Source organism: Sceloporus occidentalis, unplaced genomic scaffold (assembly GCF_023333645.1).
Source record: "Sceloporus occidentalis isolate IW3139 unplaced genomic scaffold, rSceOcc1.0.p SCAF_2, whole genome shotgun sequence".
In the NCBI taxonomy this organism is placed as follows: Eukaryota; Metazoa; Chordata; class Lepidosauria; order Squamata; family Phrynosomatidae; genus Sceloporus; species Sceloporus occidentalis.
In genome coordinates this window covers 257,954,483-257,971,314 of record NW_028316982.1, presented here as the reverse complement: position 1 = coordinate 257,971,314, position 16,832 = coordinate 257,954,483, and the positions used below count along the sequence as shown (strand labels likewise).

The 16,832-nt window shown below is 40.3% G+C and overlaps 1 protein-coding gene across 1 annotated transcript; it reads right to left on the bottom strand.

Annotated features, from left to right (window-relative positions):
- Positions 1 to 1,971: 1,971 nt before the first annotated feature.
- Positions 1,972 to 10,178, bottom strand: GPR83 (G protein-coupled receptor 83). The gene is made up of 4 exons (XM_089508479.1): positions 9,792 to 10,178; positions 8,239 to 8,364; positions 5,487 to 5,620; positions 1,972 to 3,523 (listed from the first exon to the last, which is right to left on the bottom strand). Exons 1-4 carry the CDS (start codon positions 10,176 to 10,178, stop codon positions 2,896 to 2,898), a joined length of 1,275 nt encoding a protein of 424 aa, XP_089364605.1. The 3' UTR covers positions 1,972 to 2,895.
- Between the last annotated feature and the right edge of the window lie 6,654 nt (positions 10,179 to 16,832).

Below are 16,832 nucleotides of genomic sequence, written 5' to 3'. Positions count from 1 at the left end.
TCCCCTTAAGGAGGCGGAGGAGCGGAGGAGGACTCTGGGCCAGAGGGAGGGGAATCAGTGCCAAATACAAATAGGGAGAGGAGCAGGAGTAAGAGGAGGTGAGTGGCCATTTCAGGTCGCCCTTGTTTTTTATTTATTTTTTCAGGGCAGGCCTGTTTAAGAGAGTCAGTGTGGTGGAGTGGTTTGTGTGCATTTATTTTTTTATTATTTTTGTTAATTTTAATTTTTATTAATATCCAAGTTTCCTTTCTTTTTATTTTATTTTTTGTTATTTTTATTATTATTAATATCCAAGTTTCCTTTCTTTTTTTGTTGTTAATTAACAATGTTAATTTAAATTTAATTTAAATTTTTTCGCGTGTCCTCCATTTTTTAAAAAATGTGTCCTACGTTTGAAAATGTTGTCCTACATTTGTCCCAGTTTGGAGGTCCTGACTTATGGCAACCCTACATGCAGTTGAAAATCCCCTTTCAGAGACTGTTTTTTTCCTGACAGTTCTCTGTCCTGGGACTTCCCTGTGAATGGTTTGTTGCTGGAGCATTCTTGGATCTTCATGGCTTAAGTCCTGGATAAGCACAATGTGTCTGAAAATCTTCAGCATGATTGTGTGACTTTGCTGGGATTATGCCTTTTACTCCCAGCTCCCCCCCCCCCCATCTGATAATCTTCATAGTTCCAAGGATCTGAAAACCATCTCAAGCAGAGGCCTTTTCCCATCAACAGTTACTAGGAATCTTGTTACCTAAAATGTCAGAGATTAAATTTTGGATCTTTGCACTCTATCACTCTGGATTTTTCTCCATCGTTCAGGAAGTTTAATGACAGGACTCACACATCACTTCCAATCTGATTGAAAGGTACCTTTGCACTTCTTTCTTCTCTTCTTTCCTTCTTACACTTCACTTCTGATCCTCATCCTCCAATGTACATATGTATTTTTTCCATTGGTCATGTGAAATATAGGGCCAAAACAGATAGCCGTCTAGGGGTGGCTTGATGCTGCCCCTTTGAGTGCCAGATCGGGGCCATGGCAACTGCATGCCGTGGCCCCAATCTGGCTTTTTTCTGGAGCAAAAGCAAGCAGCGGCTTTTCCACCATGGCCACAGCTTTTAGCGCTCCTGCTATAAACACCATGCCACTGGAGCACTGCAACATTGGGCAGGTGGGTGGGCGGGTGGGCAGCCGGGCGGCATGACACCAGCTTGGGAGTGGTGTTGGGGGAGTGCATCGTCCTAACTGTGCAAGTCTGTTTCACCTCATTGCAATGAGATGTGTGCAAGGGAAAGATCCATTTTTAAAAGTTGTGCAGAATACAAAGTTATGAACAAATCAATGGTTCCAAGAATTACACACCAAATTACAGAGAACATCAATTCATCTATATTTGCACTCTGTTGCATACATAAGTACACAAAGTGCCACAAGTGTTGCACACAAAGGGAAATGCATCTGATCCACAAGACCGGATGAACAAACAATCCTTGCTGTGGCAAGCAAGGCAAATCATCTCACTAATTTGAGCTGGCAAATTAGCAAGAGAAGAGGAAACTTGCCTAGATATAAACATCAATTGTCTTTGCAAAAGGAAGATTACCAGTGGTTTTAAAGTTTTAGTTATAAGCTAAAGAATTTCTAATACAAGATAAATCATTTTTAGAAAAGGAGAATTATATCTCAAATGATCAATACAAACAAAACACTAACATAAAATTTGTTTTATTAACCATTAGTATAAAAGGCTCCGGCAATCAGTGATGGATGAGTAGTAATAAAAATATATGTTAATAATGAGAAGGAGGATAATCTATAAGGTTGTAACTGGAAGTTGATAACGGGTAAAACAACACCGAGCTTCAACAAATTTGGGAATATCTATATTTTATTTAATTTATTGATTAATATGGTAAGAATTAGTTTGTGACAACTTCAAAATATGACGTTCACATTCTTTGAAATAATATAAGTGATATAAAAGATACAAAGATAAGAGAAGGAAATCAAGACAACAAGAAAAAAGAAGTCTGTAATAATCATGTATAACACAACAAGAACTTTTATAGGATGGAAGGGATAGCGGTGGAGAAAGATAGGTTGAGATAACAATGTATATACTGTACACAAGCTGTTTGTGTTGGTATTTTAAAATTTAATTTAAAAAAGACTCCATTACAACACTTTGGAACTAGCACAAAGATGTCACCAAACTAACCTCAGGTTCTATGGGGCCAAAAATAATTGAGTATTGCAAACACAATTGCACTTTGAATGTCAATATATATACTTAAGAACAAGACAACCAATTGTATATTCCATTTAACACATATGCACTGTCCCAAAAGTTCCATGCATCCAATGAGGTGTCAGTGTAGGACTCTTCCATCTGTGTTGCACAGTAGTATTGTAACATTTTGGGTGCAATTTTAAAGACCTAAATAAAAATACAAAATAGATGCATATGCAATACAGAAATGACACTACAAAGAATGTATCGTTCTGTTCCCTCCTATATACAGGACTGAAATACCACTACCTTCTTCAAGGTAAAAACGACCTACTTCTTAGCCCTGGCAATTACAGCATCTCTCCACCTCCATCTCTCCCTCTTTTTCTGAACTCAACCAGCAAGCACACCTTCCTTAGCTGCCACCCTCCCTCAACTGGGCCAGATCAATAATTCATAGCGGATACAGAGACAAATTGCCTTGTTTTGGGGGGTCTGCACAACTGATACTACAGAAACACAACAGAGGAGCACATGGGCTGCTTCAAAAGACTCAGTCTAGTGAGCCAAGCCACATACAAATGAAGAAGCAAAATTTCATTCTCAATCACTCATTCGTTGGGACCTGAAAGATGATCCGCATGTGCAGAATTGACCTCCTTGCCACATCATTCAGCTCACAGCAACTGTAGGCTCAACGGAAAGTAGATTAGTTTTTCCGAAATGAAAACCGGAGGCCATTGGAAGGCCAAGAGAATTCTGTGCTCTTTTGAAGTCATCATCCTGTAGCCAGGCTTCTCTGCAGAATGGAACTGTAGAAGGCTGAAGTCTTTGCTCTCTCGGGCCAGTGGTTTTTCGACATACATTGAGAAAGGCCTTCAATTCTGCCCTGAAATTCTCATTAAGCCAGCAATAAATAAATGGGTTATAACAGGTGCTGCTCATGGCAAGCCAATGGAAAGCAAAATAGAGGCCATTGTTGGTGTGGATGACTTGGCTGGAGAGAAGGATGATGTAGCAGTTCAAAGGGAACCAACAGATGGCAAAGATCACCACCACCAGGAGTAGCATCTTAATAGTCATCTTCTTCTTCCTCTGAAGGGCACAGAACTGCTCTGCTGTCACAACCCCAATGGCAGTGCAGAACCAGAGTTTCTTGGCAATGGTCAGATAGGTGACAGAGGTAATGAGAAGAGGCAGAATGTAGAGGAGAATGAATGTTGCCAAATCTAGGTATTTCCAGAATAAATCGGCCGGCTCAGGAAAATCAGAAAGACACAAGTATCGGGTGATTTCTTTGCTGGAAGTGAAAGGCAGGACCAAAACAAGGAGAAGAATATTATTACTTAGTTACCACATTCAGAACCTTATTTCATTAAAAACAAACCCAACCAACAAACAGAGAAAAGCATCAATTGTTGTGGGTTTTTCAGGCTATGTGGCCATGTTCTAGAAAAGTTTATTTCTGACGTTTCACCAGCATCTGTAGCTGGCATCTTCAGATGCTGACCATGAAAGCCTTCAGCTTCACAGAGAGAAGCATATTTATATGTTTGTCACCACGTGACAGCAAAGCATTTTTTTCTCTTCCAGACATAAAAGCATGGGAGAGGTTGGTAAAAATGTCCCTTGTGCCAAATGGATTTTTCCAGCTTGGCAAAAGGGACACTTTTATTATCCTTTCCCACGCTTTTGCAACTGGTAGAGAACAAAAGTGCTTCCATGTCACATGGAGACAGATAGACAAATGTACTCCTCTCCATTGCCTGTCACATTTGTTTTCAATGCAGTAAGGCTCTCAGAGAATTATATATCTAGGGACATCTTCAGATGATGGGGGGGGGGGGGGGAGTCTGTGAAAGTCTTGAGAGGTTCCAGTTCCTTTTGTCTTGATTACACTTGCTTATTCACAAGTTGCACCCCGTCTCTTTCTTAAAATATGAAAAAATCCTTCTCCCTTTCTTGTGTCTTTTTTTGAAAAGTCCAGAAGAAATAGTGACTTTTTAAAATGCTGTTTAATGCAGCTTCTGGTCCCAAGCATTTCAGATAAGGCAGACTTAGGCTGTACTGCTTCTTAGACTTAGGCTGCATCTGCACTGCAGAATTAATCCAGTTTGACACCGCTTTAACTGTCATGGCTCAATGTTATGGACTTTTGGGATTTGTAGTTTTGTGAGACATTTAGCCTTCTCTGCCAGAGAGCTCTGGTGCCACAACAAACTACAATTCCCAGAATTCGATAGCAATGGGCCATGGCAGTTAAAGTGGTGTTAAAGTGAATTATTGCTGCAGCATGGATGCAGCCTAGGAATAGTAAATAACTATGACCAGTAGCTGTTGATATTCTCATTCTCTATGAATTCATCCAAACATCTTTAAAAGCCATATTTTATTGATGTGCTTTTATTTTATGTTTTAAAATTCAAATTTATTTAAATGTATACAGGTTGAGTCTCCCAATCCAAAATGCTTGGGATCACAAGTGTATTTGGAGTTTGGATATTTATTTATTTATGGATTTTGGAATATTTACACACACACATAACAAAATGTCTTGGAAAGAGACCTAAGTCTAAGCATGAAATCCATTCATGTTTTGTAGACATCTTATTGGTAATTTAGTCATAACTGAATATTTTATTTTTTTGTGTTTTTATCTTTACCTTTCCAGTGTATATCATGACCAAAGCTGAATCCCAGTTTTGAGAGATGGGGAGGATATAAATCAAAATGCTAAACAACCACATAAATCTGTCCAAATTGGTGGCCATCACTAGACCTTGTAGTAATAACTTCCATAGTTTAGTTACACGTATATTGCTTACAGTTTTTTTAAAATTTATGTCAAGGATTTATATCCCGCCTTTCTCTCACAATGGGATTCACAATGGGAAATACCTCTTGTATCTGTCACTTAATCTGCACACATTTACTATTTGTTGTTGTTGTTGTTGTTGTTGTATGCCTTCATGTTGTTTTCAACTTATGGCAACCCTAAGGTGAAACCTATCATAGGGTTTTCTACATTTACCATATGAGCGTCCCATCTAATATTATAACACAGAAAAACAAACCATTTTTACAACTTGTGCAGTGTCTAAGTCTTTAGGTGGCGTGGAAGTTGAAACCAGGCATTGCCAATTGAAGTCCAATATACTGCCCACTGAGCCAGAACTGCACAATAGAGTCCGACTGATGCTATTACTAATAAGGACGTGGATATCAAAAAATATTCTATTAAAAAATAAAGAAATCAGTCTTACCTATATTCAAACCTGAACAGTTTCTGGTAGATGGCATGTGGAAGAGAGAAGCAAGCGGCCAATAACCATATGACGCAAATACAAGCGAGAGCTTTTGTGGCAGAAATCCGAGGCCTCAAAGGATGCAGAATGACCTATTTGCCAACCAAGCACATCAATGCAATTACGTAATACAAAAACAAAACAGGTACTGTAAAACTATTTTATTTTTTAAAAAACAACTGTGAGCCTTTTGTGGCATAGTTTTAATGGGGATAAGCTTCACATCAGTTCATCTATATATTAATATCTATAAATATACATAATCCAAATATTAATCTGTTTAATCATTAAGGCACCAGAGAACAATCACTACAATATTTTATAACAAAATGGATATGGAAGGAGGAGGAACAGAAAAACGTGGACTAGACCTAGTGAAATCATGGGACTTTCATTTTTTTTAATGGCTGTCCTCCCAAAAGGGCTGAATTTGGCTCAAATGAACTATATGATGCACACTACACTACATCTGAAGATTACAACATAGGGATAAGTAGTCTGCATGCAGGATGCCAGTGCAGCATGGTGGTTTGAGTGCTGGAATACAACTCTAGAGACCAGGGTTCAAGTCCCAGCATGGCCATGAAACCCACAGGGTGACCTTGGGCAAGTCACACTCTCTCAGCCTCAGGGGGAGGCAATGACAAACCTCCTCTGAACAATGCTTGACAAGAAAACCACATGATAGATTTGCCTTAGGGTTGCCATAAGTTGGAAACGACTGGAAGGTACACCGCAACAAGTTTGCATGCAAGAGGTTTTGTAAGATGCATAGCTCCATACCTCCCGCTATGGCTCTAGTCCTTCCTCCTGCTGTTCCTTATCAGTGGAAGAGAAGGAGAAGTAAAGAGCCATTGGGTAACCTTGTGACTATCAGTTGTGATGATAACTTTCCATGTCAGAAACAGTATGAGTCCCACCAGTATATTGTCCCATACATTGCATGCATGTGTCAAGAACACCACATAAGTGGAAAGAAGCCATAATTGGTGGCAGCTTCCTGTACTTACAGTGAAAACAATACTGTCTGCATCAGTCACATGCGATACGTTTGGGAGAGCTTTGGCCCAGATGTTTTGAACTTCAGTCCTCCTTACAATCTTTTAAGGTTATCCATGTTGGATGCTGCTGATGTGAAGTGCTGGTGAAAGCATCTGGAGGATCAGACTACCCATCCCAGACATGCAAACCAGACATGGCACTCATATAGACTCCCTGCCTGCAGGCAATTTGACACCACTAACTGCCTGACTGTACAAACTAAACCTGGCATTCATAAAGACTCCCTGCCGGCAAACAATTCCTGTACAGGAGTTCTGACTCACATGGAATAGTCCATAGAAATGTGAAAGATGAGAACCATCTCTTGAACAATACCCCGTGTTTCAACCATGCTTTTACCGATCCTGCTTTTTAAACTGTTTCCTTCTTATATAGCATACAAAGAAAATCATCACAAACCATTTGACAGAAATCATAAGAGCATCAAAGGGTGTAGCCACACTGTAGAATTAAGGAGTTGTTTGACATTACTTTACCGACCATGACAGAATCCTGGATTTTATAGTTTAGTGAAGCATTCAGCCTGGTCTGTCAGTTTGCTTCACCAAACTACAAATCCCTTGCCAGGATATAGCCAGGCAGTCAGTGGTGTCAAACTTCTTTAATTCTTCAGTATGGCTACGCCCAAAGATTAGAATCTGGAAATGTTTCTCTTTTTGAAAAGCAGTTTTAATATCCCTCAGAGCACCATGGTTAGCTCTAGGGGATCCTGAATTTTTTGGTTAAAAAGGGAACGTCTGGCAAAGATACTTTTGATCCAATTTCTTGTGCCTCCCAATGGGCAACCAAATGCTTCATGGGAAGCTCATAAGCAGAGCCTGAGCCCAATAGCCCTCTCCTGCTCATGATCCTCCGCAACTGGTATTCAGAGGCATACCGAACCATAGAATAGCTGGAAGAGACCTTAAAGGCCATCCTTTGAGATGGAGAGGAGAGGCCCTAGGTTTTTGTTTCTTTTTTAAAAAAATTAAAATTGCAAAATTTAATTTTAAAAAATTAATTTTCTAATTTTTTTAAAAAAATAACATTTTACCAAATTTTCCCTTTAACCACATGCAATTATGTATATGTAAATGCATATACCCTGCTTTCCAAACAACTGCCTTTGGGTAAAAATGGTCTGTGTGGCATTTTAAAAGAAATTTTAAATTTCAAAATTTTATTTTTTTCAATTCTTTTTACATTTTCTTAAAAACATCACAGCTTACCAAATTTTGACATTAACCGCACAAAACTATGTACCTGTAAATGCATTTAGGCTGTGAGTATGCTATTGTAATTTAAAGGTATAATTTTAACTTTGCTAGTTGTTTATGTCACAACTATTGCCATTTCATTCAGTGATAAACAGGAATTATAATTTATGAATAACATTAGTACCAAAAAAAAAATTCACTAAGGATCCTATATGGTGTGGTATGAGAGAAGGTCACTGCAGGGGTGGCACCATGAGTTACCACACTGGGTGATGCCAACCCTTGTGATGCCACTGGACTTCTCTCAAAGAACAGCCTCAGTTTTGTATCCTTTCTCCCCTGTAGGTCTTCCACGACATTCTCTGAGCTGTGTTGGGTGCTACCAACCAGGCTTGCCTCGGTCCTCCTTTCACATTCAAACATTGCCATTCACAATATAAGAAAGTTCTCACCTGGCGTCTGTCCACAGCAATCACTGTCAGGGTCAAGGCAGAGACATGGAGAGAACAGTACTGTGCAAACCTACTGATGTGGCACATTGCTTTCCCAAATACCCACGTGCTGTTCACAAAGCGAACCTAAGAACAGAACAGATTTAACTTTCTTCAGTCACAAGAATGTCCAAATGCATCTGAGGAAGTAGGCTGAAGTCTAGGAAAGCTCATGCTGCCAACTTGTTTCTTTCAGTTAGTCTCAAAGGTACTACAAGACCTCTCTGCATAGTGATTCAGTCACAACAGGTGTGCAATTTTGGTTTTAATAAAAATTGGAGGGGGTGGCTTTGGTAGGAGTTAGTTTTACTGCCAATCCAAGTAGATTTTTGTTTTTCAATCTGCCATAAAACTCATTAAAATTTACTTTGTTTTACTTGTTCTTTGCAGTGTTAGCAACAGCAGAACAAGCTATTCTCTAGCAGCCAGACCTCCATTTAGAAAAGATATAATAATATTCACTGACTTTACAAGATTTGGGGAAATTATAGTAATAAATCCGAGGCACTTGGAACACTCTATATACAGATATATAAAGTACTATATATTGTACTAATACTAATTATCATCATTAGTCAATTAATAAAAGAGTGAGAAGATGAGTTGGAACTGAACTGATTTGTATTGAATAAAGACTTCCATGCAATTATGATAGACATTTCTATTTGGTTTGGTTTTCATCTGACTTTCTAGCTGCAAACATAACAGATAGAGTTTAATTGAATGTGTCCCAAAACCAAACTGAATTTTTATTTCATCCCTGCCACCAGTTGAATTGAACTTTTATTTCAATACTGCCACCAGTTGAACAAGATGAATCCATTTGACTCCCTGGTATGACAGAAATTTGCAATAGTGCCGCTGAAGTGCAGCTTATGATATGACAAACAGCCTGCCAATAAAAGCAACTTGACCAAGCAATGTGAAACTGCATTAAGTGCATGATAACTAATTCAGCAATTAGAAGCTGTTCATGAAGAGTGGGAGCTTCCAATTTATTAAAATGGTTTTCTTCCAAATTAGGGAACTACGTATCTGCTAATGAATCCCAATACAATACTGTGTACTCATGATGAATTGACTGAAAGTGCCTTGCACATATTATCTTAGGCACTTCTGCACAGCCATGTTGAAAAAGGAAGACATTACTGATAGACTGTACCTAAACGTTCACAGTACTCTGGTGACAAGAACGTCTGACGGCTCTTGACACCATAAAAGGTTTATCAACAGCATAAACAGCAGGAAATACCAGAACTTCCTAGTGCCTCTAAAATAAATGAATATGGAGCCTGTAGCCCATCCCTATTGATAACATGAAAATTGAAAACTGCTACTTTGCTCTCTTACAAATTGAAAAATGAACCAATATTTATGAAAATAACTATTTTAGCAGGCAACCTTGAAAGAGTCGTATTCCCCCTGCCCAAAAGAAGCTAAATAATAGATCCAATTACATACAGGTATTGTTTACTTGCTCATCTCAGAAAAGGGCATTCATCCAAAGTTCTTACCAGAGTAAAGGGAGTGTTGAGGAAGGTGATCATTAGGTCTGCGACAGCAAGATTCAGAATGAATAGGCTGGTGGCAAACTGCATCCGCTTGTTTTTGATCATGACATGGCACACCAAGACATTGCCAAAAAGAGAGAACACTATGATGAAGGAGTATGCCACAATGAGAAGCGTTTTTACGATACGGTTTTGGGAGCCTATCCCATATCTTTTTTCATCCAGAAAACTCATCCAATCTGCAAGTGTATAGTTTGTCCAAGAAAAGAAAGTAGAGTTATTGGAGAATTCGAAGGATGCTCCTAAGCTTCCGTTGAGTGGAAGCTTTTCCGATTTTGCAACAGCATTAACCAAGTAAGGAAAGCAAAACCACATGGAACAAACAATCATTTCTGGTTGACTGGGGAGTTGACTTCAGCCCACTTCACTCTTCAGGCTCAAAAATAGATCCTTGGCGGTAGTGTGTGCTCAGTCAATATAAAAAACACAGCTATAGGGAAGAGGCAGCCTTTATGATTGTAAAGAAGATGCAGAAAACAATATGCCAGTGGAGTTTCTCAGTAAATTGTACCTTTCCAAGTCTCTCCCACTATCAAGGCATCAGCTTGTCAATGCATTAACTCTTAGGAAGATGAGTACTAGAAACACCATGTATTTCTATATTTACTCTGACATGCCAATTTTGTGTATGCTCAGCTCACCTCTATGTCTATTTTCTGCTTCCATTATTCCTTAAGAACCAGAGGTACACAAAGGGAGAAGGAGGGAAGGAGGAGAATAAAAAGATCTTTACATAATACCAGAGTGCCTTCTTATGCCATTGTTACACAGCAGTAGCTGCTACCTTGGATCAGTAATTATATTGTTTTGTTCCAGGAAATAAATTAATGCATCTGGTTCAAGTAAATTGTAGGCTACTTTCTTTTCTTTTCTTTTCCCCCCCAGACAAATTCAAGCTTCTCTGCATTTAGTGAAAACCAACCTCAGGGAGTGAAAGTGAATTGGTTTGTATTTCAATGTTTGTATAAATTATCTAGTGCTGACAATTGCTCGTTTATGTGAAGTCAAAGGCTTTCACAGCTGGCATCCATAGTTTTTTGTGGGGTTTTCAGGCTCATGGCCATGCTCTGGAAGAATGTATTTCTGATATTTCGCCTGCATCTGTGGCTGCCATCTTCAGAGAATGGTGGCATGGAGGTGGGGGGGGGGGTATATATAATGTATATACACTGTTCATTTATGTTTTCTCTTTTAAGAATACAAACACCTTACATACAAAAATGTGTTATGATGATATCTTCTCTAACCCAGTTATCAAAGGCACATGGTGCCATTTTGAATGTGTATACAATGGGCCTTTTGTAGTTGCTGGGGATTGGTTCCAGGACCCTCCCATGGATACCAACATCTGTGGATACTCAAGTCCCATTATATACAGTGGGGGTAGTAAAATGGTATCCTTTATATAAAATGGCAAAATCAAGCTTTGCTTTATGGAATTTATTTTTTAAAATATTTTCAAGCTGTTGATTGCTGATTCTATGAATGCAGAATCTATGGATACAGATGTCTGTGTTTTCCTTGTTGCTTTCTAGGGTATTTATTTAGAAGAGTTCTAAGAGAAAGTACCTGGCTTTGCACCAGTTAAAAAACATTGGCGGGATACAAACGGGCAGGGGAAGACGTCTTGGAGGTGTATTCTGCTGAATACGGAGCCTCCAGACCGCCCACCCCGGGGACATGGCTCAGGAGATGGGGCTTCCACACGGGGGGCAGTGAAGACGCCTCACCTGGGGCCGTTTCTGACCCGCAGTTTCCAAACCGCCGCCTCGGAGGACACTGCAAAGAGAGAGGCAGCTTCCTCACGGGCGGCCAAAAACGGGGCTTTTTTTTTCCTTTGCCGGCTGGCGGATGCGCAGCTGCGCAGCTGCAGCGCTAAGCAGCGGCGGCAGAAAGCCTATGGGCACATTTAAAGTGCCCAAGCCCCTTTAAAACTTTTTTCCCCGCTCTGCCCAAGAACAATGGTTGTCTCCTGCCAGCTGGTGATCAGCTGGTGTTGGCATCCTTGTCCGCTTGCACTTTGCCAGTGTCATCAGCATCATGGATGCCTCCTCTCCTTTGGTCCCCGCGCTCCTGCTGAATCTGCAATGCACAGCCACAGCTGTCGCCGCTGCCACCGCTGTCCCCCTGCCATCCCCCATCACCTCCCTTGTACATATGTAAATATTTACAGTTTTAGCGGTTTTTATTGTTAGGTGAAAATGGCACAGGAATGTGTGTAGGGGCTCACTTTAAAGTCCAAACTTTCCAAGCAGCGCATGCGTACATGTTGCTCTAGGGTTAGGGTTAGGGTTAGGGTTACGAGTCTTAAAATGCGCTGCAGCTGTGCTGCAGCTTCCACACCTGCATGGCAGCTGACGCTGCAATTAAAGCCTGACTGCAAACTGCGCATGTTCCAGGACCCCGACTCATTATGCGACGCAGCTGACTCGGAGCTTTTAAATGGGCAACTTAAATTAGCGGCGTAGCAATTCTGACGTACCGGTGCAGCAGCTTACAGACGGAGCTGCGCAGCTGCGCATCAAACGGAAAAGAAGCGGAGAAAAGCAGCACCTTTTTTAATGCCGCCTCTTCCCGCTTGGGGTGTGCGGGGGGCGTGTTCATGGCGGCATTCAGGTAAGGCCCGTCTGAAGGCTCTACCTTCATGACGTCATGAATACACCCCTTTTTGCCCATCTGTATCCCGCCATTATCTCCACATTCACTCTAATGCTCTCACTCTTTGCTCCTGCAAAATCACTGCTGTTCTGTTCATGCTGGTCCTTCTCTCTTTCCCCTGGTACACATTCACTGTATATCAGTTGTGCCTGGATTACAAAGCCTGTTGGTCCCCTTGCTCTGTGCTTCTCTTTTCTTCTCTCATGCCCTTTCTTACTCTGTGGTGTTTCTCTCCACATTTGTTGAATCTTTTCATCTCCTTCCACATATCTCACCATCTTCTAGCACCTTTTCATAATGTGTGCAGTGTACTAGGAAACCATTATTTCCCAAACTGCATATAATATAATACTAGTTAACCCTACCATCTCATGGGGGACTCTCCTGGCCAGTTCATCATATCTGATTTTTTCGTTCCCACACTACATCCCAGTATTTATTCATATGGTTATCCACTCATTTTGGCTTTAGGCGACATCCTTCTGCCTTTCCCCCAACAACCATCATTAAAACTGAACTTGTCACCTCATCTCCACACCCACAGTTTTGCATTCCTATGAACATTCCTACACAGAGACTAATATATATGTCTGTCCCTGGACTTTCCACTCTACTCTGTACATCTGAGGAAGGAGGCTCAAGTCTATGAAAGCTCATGATACCAACTTCTCTCTTTCAGTTAGTTTACAAGATCCTGTTGCATACTGGTTTTCCAGACCAACATGGCTATGTCTTAGCAACTAAAAAGTATAGTTTTCTTAGAATCTTTGCATACAATAGCTTTGGCCCAGCTTTCTAGTCTATTCAGGTCATTTTGAATTTTGATCCTGACCTCTGGGGTATTAGCTGTTCCTCCTAATTTGGTGTCATCTGCAAATTTGATAAGTATGCTCCCAATTCCGTCATCCAGGTCATTGATAAAGATGTTGAATAGCACTGGGCCCAGGACAGAGCCCTGTGGGACCCCACTGGTCACTTCTCTCCAGGATGAAGAGGAGCCATTGTTCAGCACCCTTTGCGTTCGGCTAGTCAACCAGTTACAAATCCAAGTAACAGTTACCTTGTCTAGTCCACATTTTACAAGCTTGTTTGCAAGAATGTCATGGGAAACGTTGTCAAAGGACTTACTGAAATCAAGATATACTATATCCACAGCATTCCCTTCATCTACCAAGCTGGTAATTTTATCAAAGAAAGAGATTAGATTTGTCTGGCATGACTTGTTTCTATGAAAACCGTGTTGACTTTTTGTGATTATGGCATTGCCTTCTAGATGTTCACAGACTCTCTGTTTAATTATCTGCTCTAGAATCTTTCCTGGGATTGATGTCAGACTAACTGGATGATAATTGTTGGGATCCTCTTTTTTCCCCTTTTTGAAGATGGGGACAACGTTTGCCCTCCGCCAGTTGGCTGGGATCTCTCCTGTTTTCCAGGAGTTTTCAAAGATTATTGCCAATGGCTCTGATATTACATTTGCCAGTTCTTTTAATACTCTTGGATGTAATTCATCTGGTCTTGGAGACTTAAATTCATTTAGATTAACAAGGTATTCCTCAATCTCTTTACTTATTCTGTGCTGAAATTCCTCTTTTCTGTCCTCTGCTCCATTATCCTCAGGTTGAGCACCCTTTGCCTTTTCTGAGAAGACTGAGGCAAAGAAGGTGTTGAGTAATTCTGCCTTTTCTCTGTCTTCTGTTAGCATTTTGCCATCTTCTCCACGCAGTGGCCCTACCGTTTCCTTCTTCTTCCTCTTGCTGCGGACATATCCAAAAAAGCCCTTTTTATTGTTCTTAACCTCTCTAGCAAGCCTGAGTTCATTCTGCGCTTTAGCTTTTCTGACTTTACCCCTACACATGCCTGCTATTTCTTTGAATTCCTTTTTCGTGATTTCCCCCTTTTTCCATTTCTTATACATGTTCCGTTTCAAACTTAGCTCGGTTGAAAGTTCCTTAGTCATCCATCCTGGTTTCTTGAGACACCTCCCGTTTTTCTTTCTCACTGGAACTGTTTGAAATTGTGCCTTCAGTATCTCCCTTTTGAGAAACTCCCATCCGTCCTGAACTCCCTTCCCTTTTAGTATTTCTGACCATGGGATCACCCTCAATACTTCTCTAAGTTTACTGAAATTCACTCTCCTAAAGTTGTATTTCTTTTTTTTTTCTTCTGCTTCTATTTTTTTTCCTTCTGTTTCTTTATCTTTGATGGTATATTATTTTGATTGTAAATTAGACTGTTTTGCTAAAAACATAAAAATTAATCAAAAAAATTAAATATAAATGAAGGATTCTGTAACTTGGTCTTCCATAACAGCAGCTGAAAGCATCTGAACCAAACCCGGAGGCCTTTGACTCTTCAGGAGGACCATTATTTCTGAGGAGCTCTTACACCTGAGTAAGCTGGTACCTGCCATTTAGTGGCCAAGTTTCTAAATGTCATCTAGTAATTTAATGTGGCAATGCAGCATGACCAGTTTACTTGTCTTCTCCAAAAACAAAATTATCCCAACATGTCTGCCCTCAGTGTCCCCTAAGTATACCATGTCTAGACCCATCAAGAGTCTTAAGTTTCATGGCTTTGGAGCTATGTCAACCATTTTTATACATATTGCTTTCCCTTGTTATAGATGTGTTTTCCACATGCTTGATCAGTCACCAAACTGGATGTTATCTGATATGACCAAAGCAAAGGCCACAGCAAGGTTTTGGTCCTGAGCCATAAGCTCTTTTGGGTTATCTCCAGAACACGTCAGGTTTTTGTATTGATTCCTCTATAGCTTTATGAACCAATTTTCACTAAACTTGATATTTTACAATTAAATTGATTAAAATATATTCAAGCCTGATTAGGAAACTCTGGCTTTTGGGAAAAACTTAGGCCCGATACAGACAGGAAAAAGCACTGTCCTGGAGCAGATTTTAGGACTCGCAAGAGAGGAGCGTCCCCATGCTCCTGAGCCCTATCTCGCCATAATGGCTCACCCGCATCCACACAGGGGGCTGCCATGATGACATATGCACAGTGCAGCATCCAAACAGCGCCACACCATGCAGACGTCATCAGCGCACACAAGGGTGCTAATGGCGCTGTGTGCACGCCCTAAGAAGAACCTACAAGGAGTGGGTTCTTTTTAGGGCTCCCAGAGGCCATGCTGTTTGGTTTCTGTGGCCTCTGTTGGGAGCAAAAAGGGGTGGCATCTCACTGTCCCTTTCTCCCCATCCATATCCCCTCTCAGTCCATTTGCACAAAACATGGTGTGAAACAAATTTTATAGACTGTAAGTGGTACCAGCCAAAGGTTTATTTCATTCAAATCACAAGTGAAATTATTAACATCAACAGTACATACATTTCCCATTAAGGAAATACACTAAGTATGCCCAGAATACACTCAGTCCTAGGTATTCAATGGATTGGGCATTTTATTTTGAATAGCCACCTCATGTAATTGATTGAAAAATCACTGAGAGATGCTCAAAAATACTGGAAAGATGACACGATGGTTCTCAATTTAAGAAATACCAATTTTCCAACAGGCACATGCAAGCCCTTGAATACGTTTAATGTGGCTTGTTGGATCCAGAGCAATATATATCTTAATTAGTATTCCTGTTATTACACTACATACATTCACGTCTGGACTGTCATTGTTAAAATCTTTGCAATCTGAGATTGACAAGTATGCTCCATTATGTTAGCATGTTTTACAAATTAAGTGAATGTGAGGATATATGTATTTGCAATAATAAATTTTATTCATATAATAACAAGTCACAGAGTTGAATTTCATAAGTTAGACCATTTTACATACACAGGCTGACCTGCAGCATCCACAAACTACAGCCACCTGCCACAACAGTAGGCTTGCCTTCCTCGGATTTGAGCACCCATGGATGGCAAGCCCCATTGGCCCCAATGCTGGTGCGCACGCCACCATTAAAGATCACAGGACTTGAAGTCTAACAGTTTTTGGCATCCACAGGAGGTCTGGAATGGAACCCCCACAGATACTGTATTGTCTTTAGAAGTGAAGTAAGTTTTAAAATCACCGCTAGTAAACCATAAAAGTTAATACTTATGAATCTGCTTTCTCTTAGGCAAGGGAAAGTTCAATAAGTCAGGGGGATAATAGGTTTGTTTGTTTGTTTAAATAATCCATCCATCTCTTTGGTAACACAATATGGTCAGGGTTTTGTTTTGTTTTTTTGTTTTGAAAAGTGGTACAAAATTAAATTTTCTCTACTGTACAGCTGATGAATATGCATCCCTAGCTGTGTCACTGCCAACAACGGTTTCTCTATGTAGGCAGGTTTCTGTGTTTGAATGC

Coding starts and splice junctions, on each gene's coding strand:
- GPR83 (XM_089508479.1), bottom strand. CDS start 10,178: ATGATTGTTTGTTCCATGTGGTTTTGCTTTCCTTACTTGGTTAATGCT. Junction 5,621..8,238: donor TTGCTGTGGACAGACGCCAG/GTGAGAACTTTC, acceptor GTTGGCAAATAG/GTCATTCTGCATCCTTTGAG. Junction 3,524..5,486: donor CTGTTCAGGTTTGAATATAG/GTAAGACTGATT, acceptor TTTCACTTCCAG/CAAAGAAATCACCCGATACT.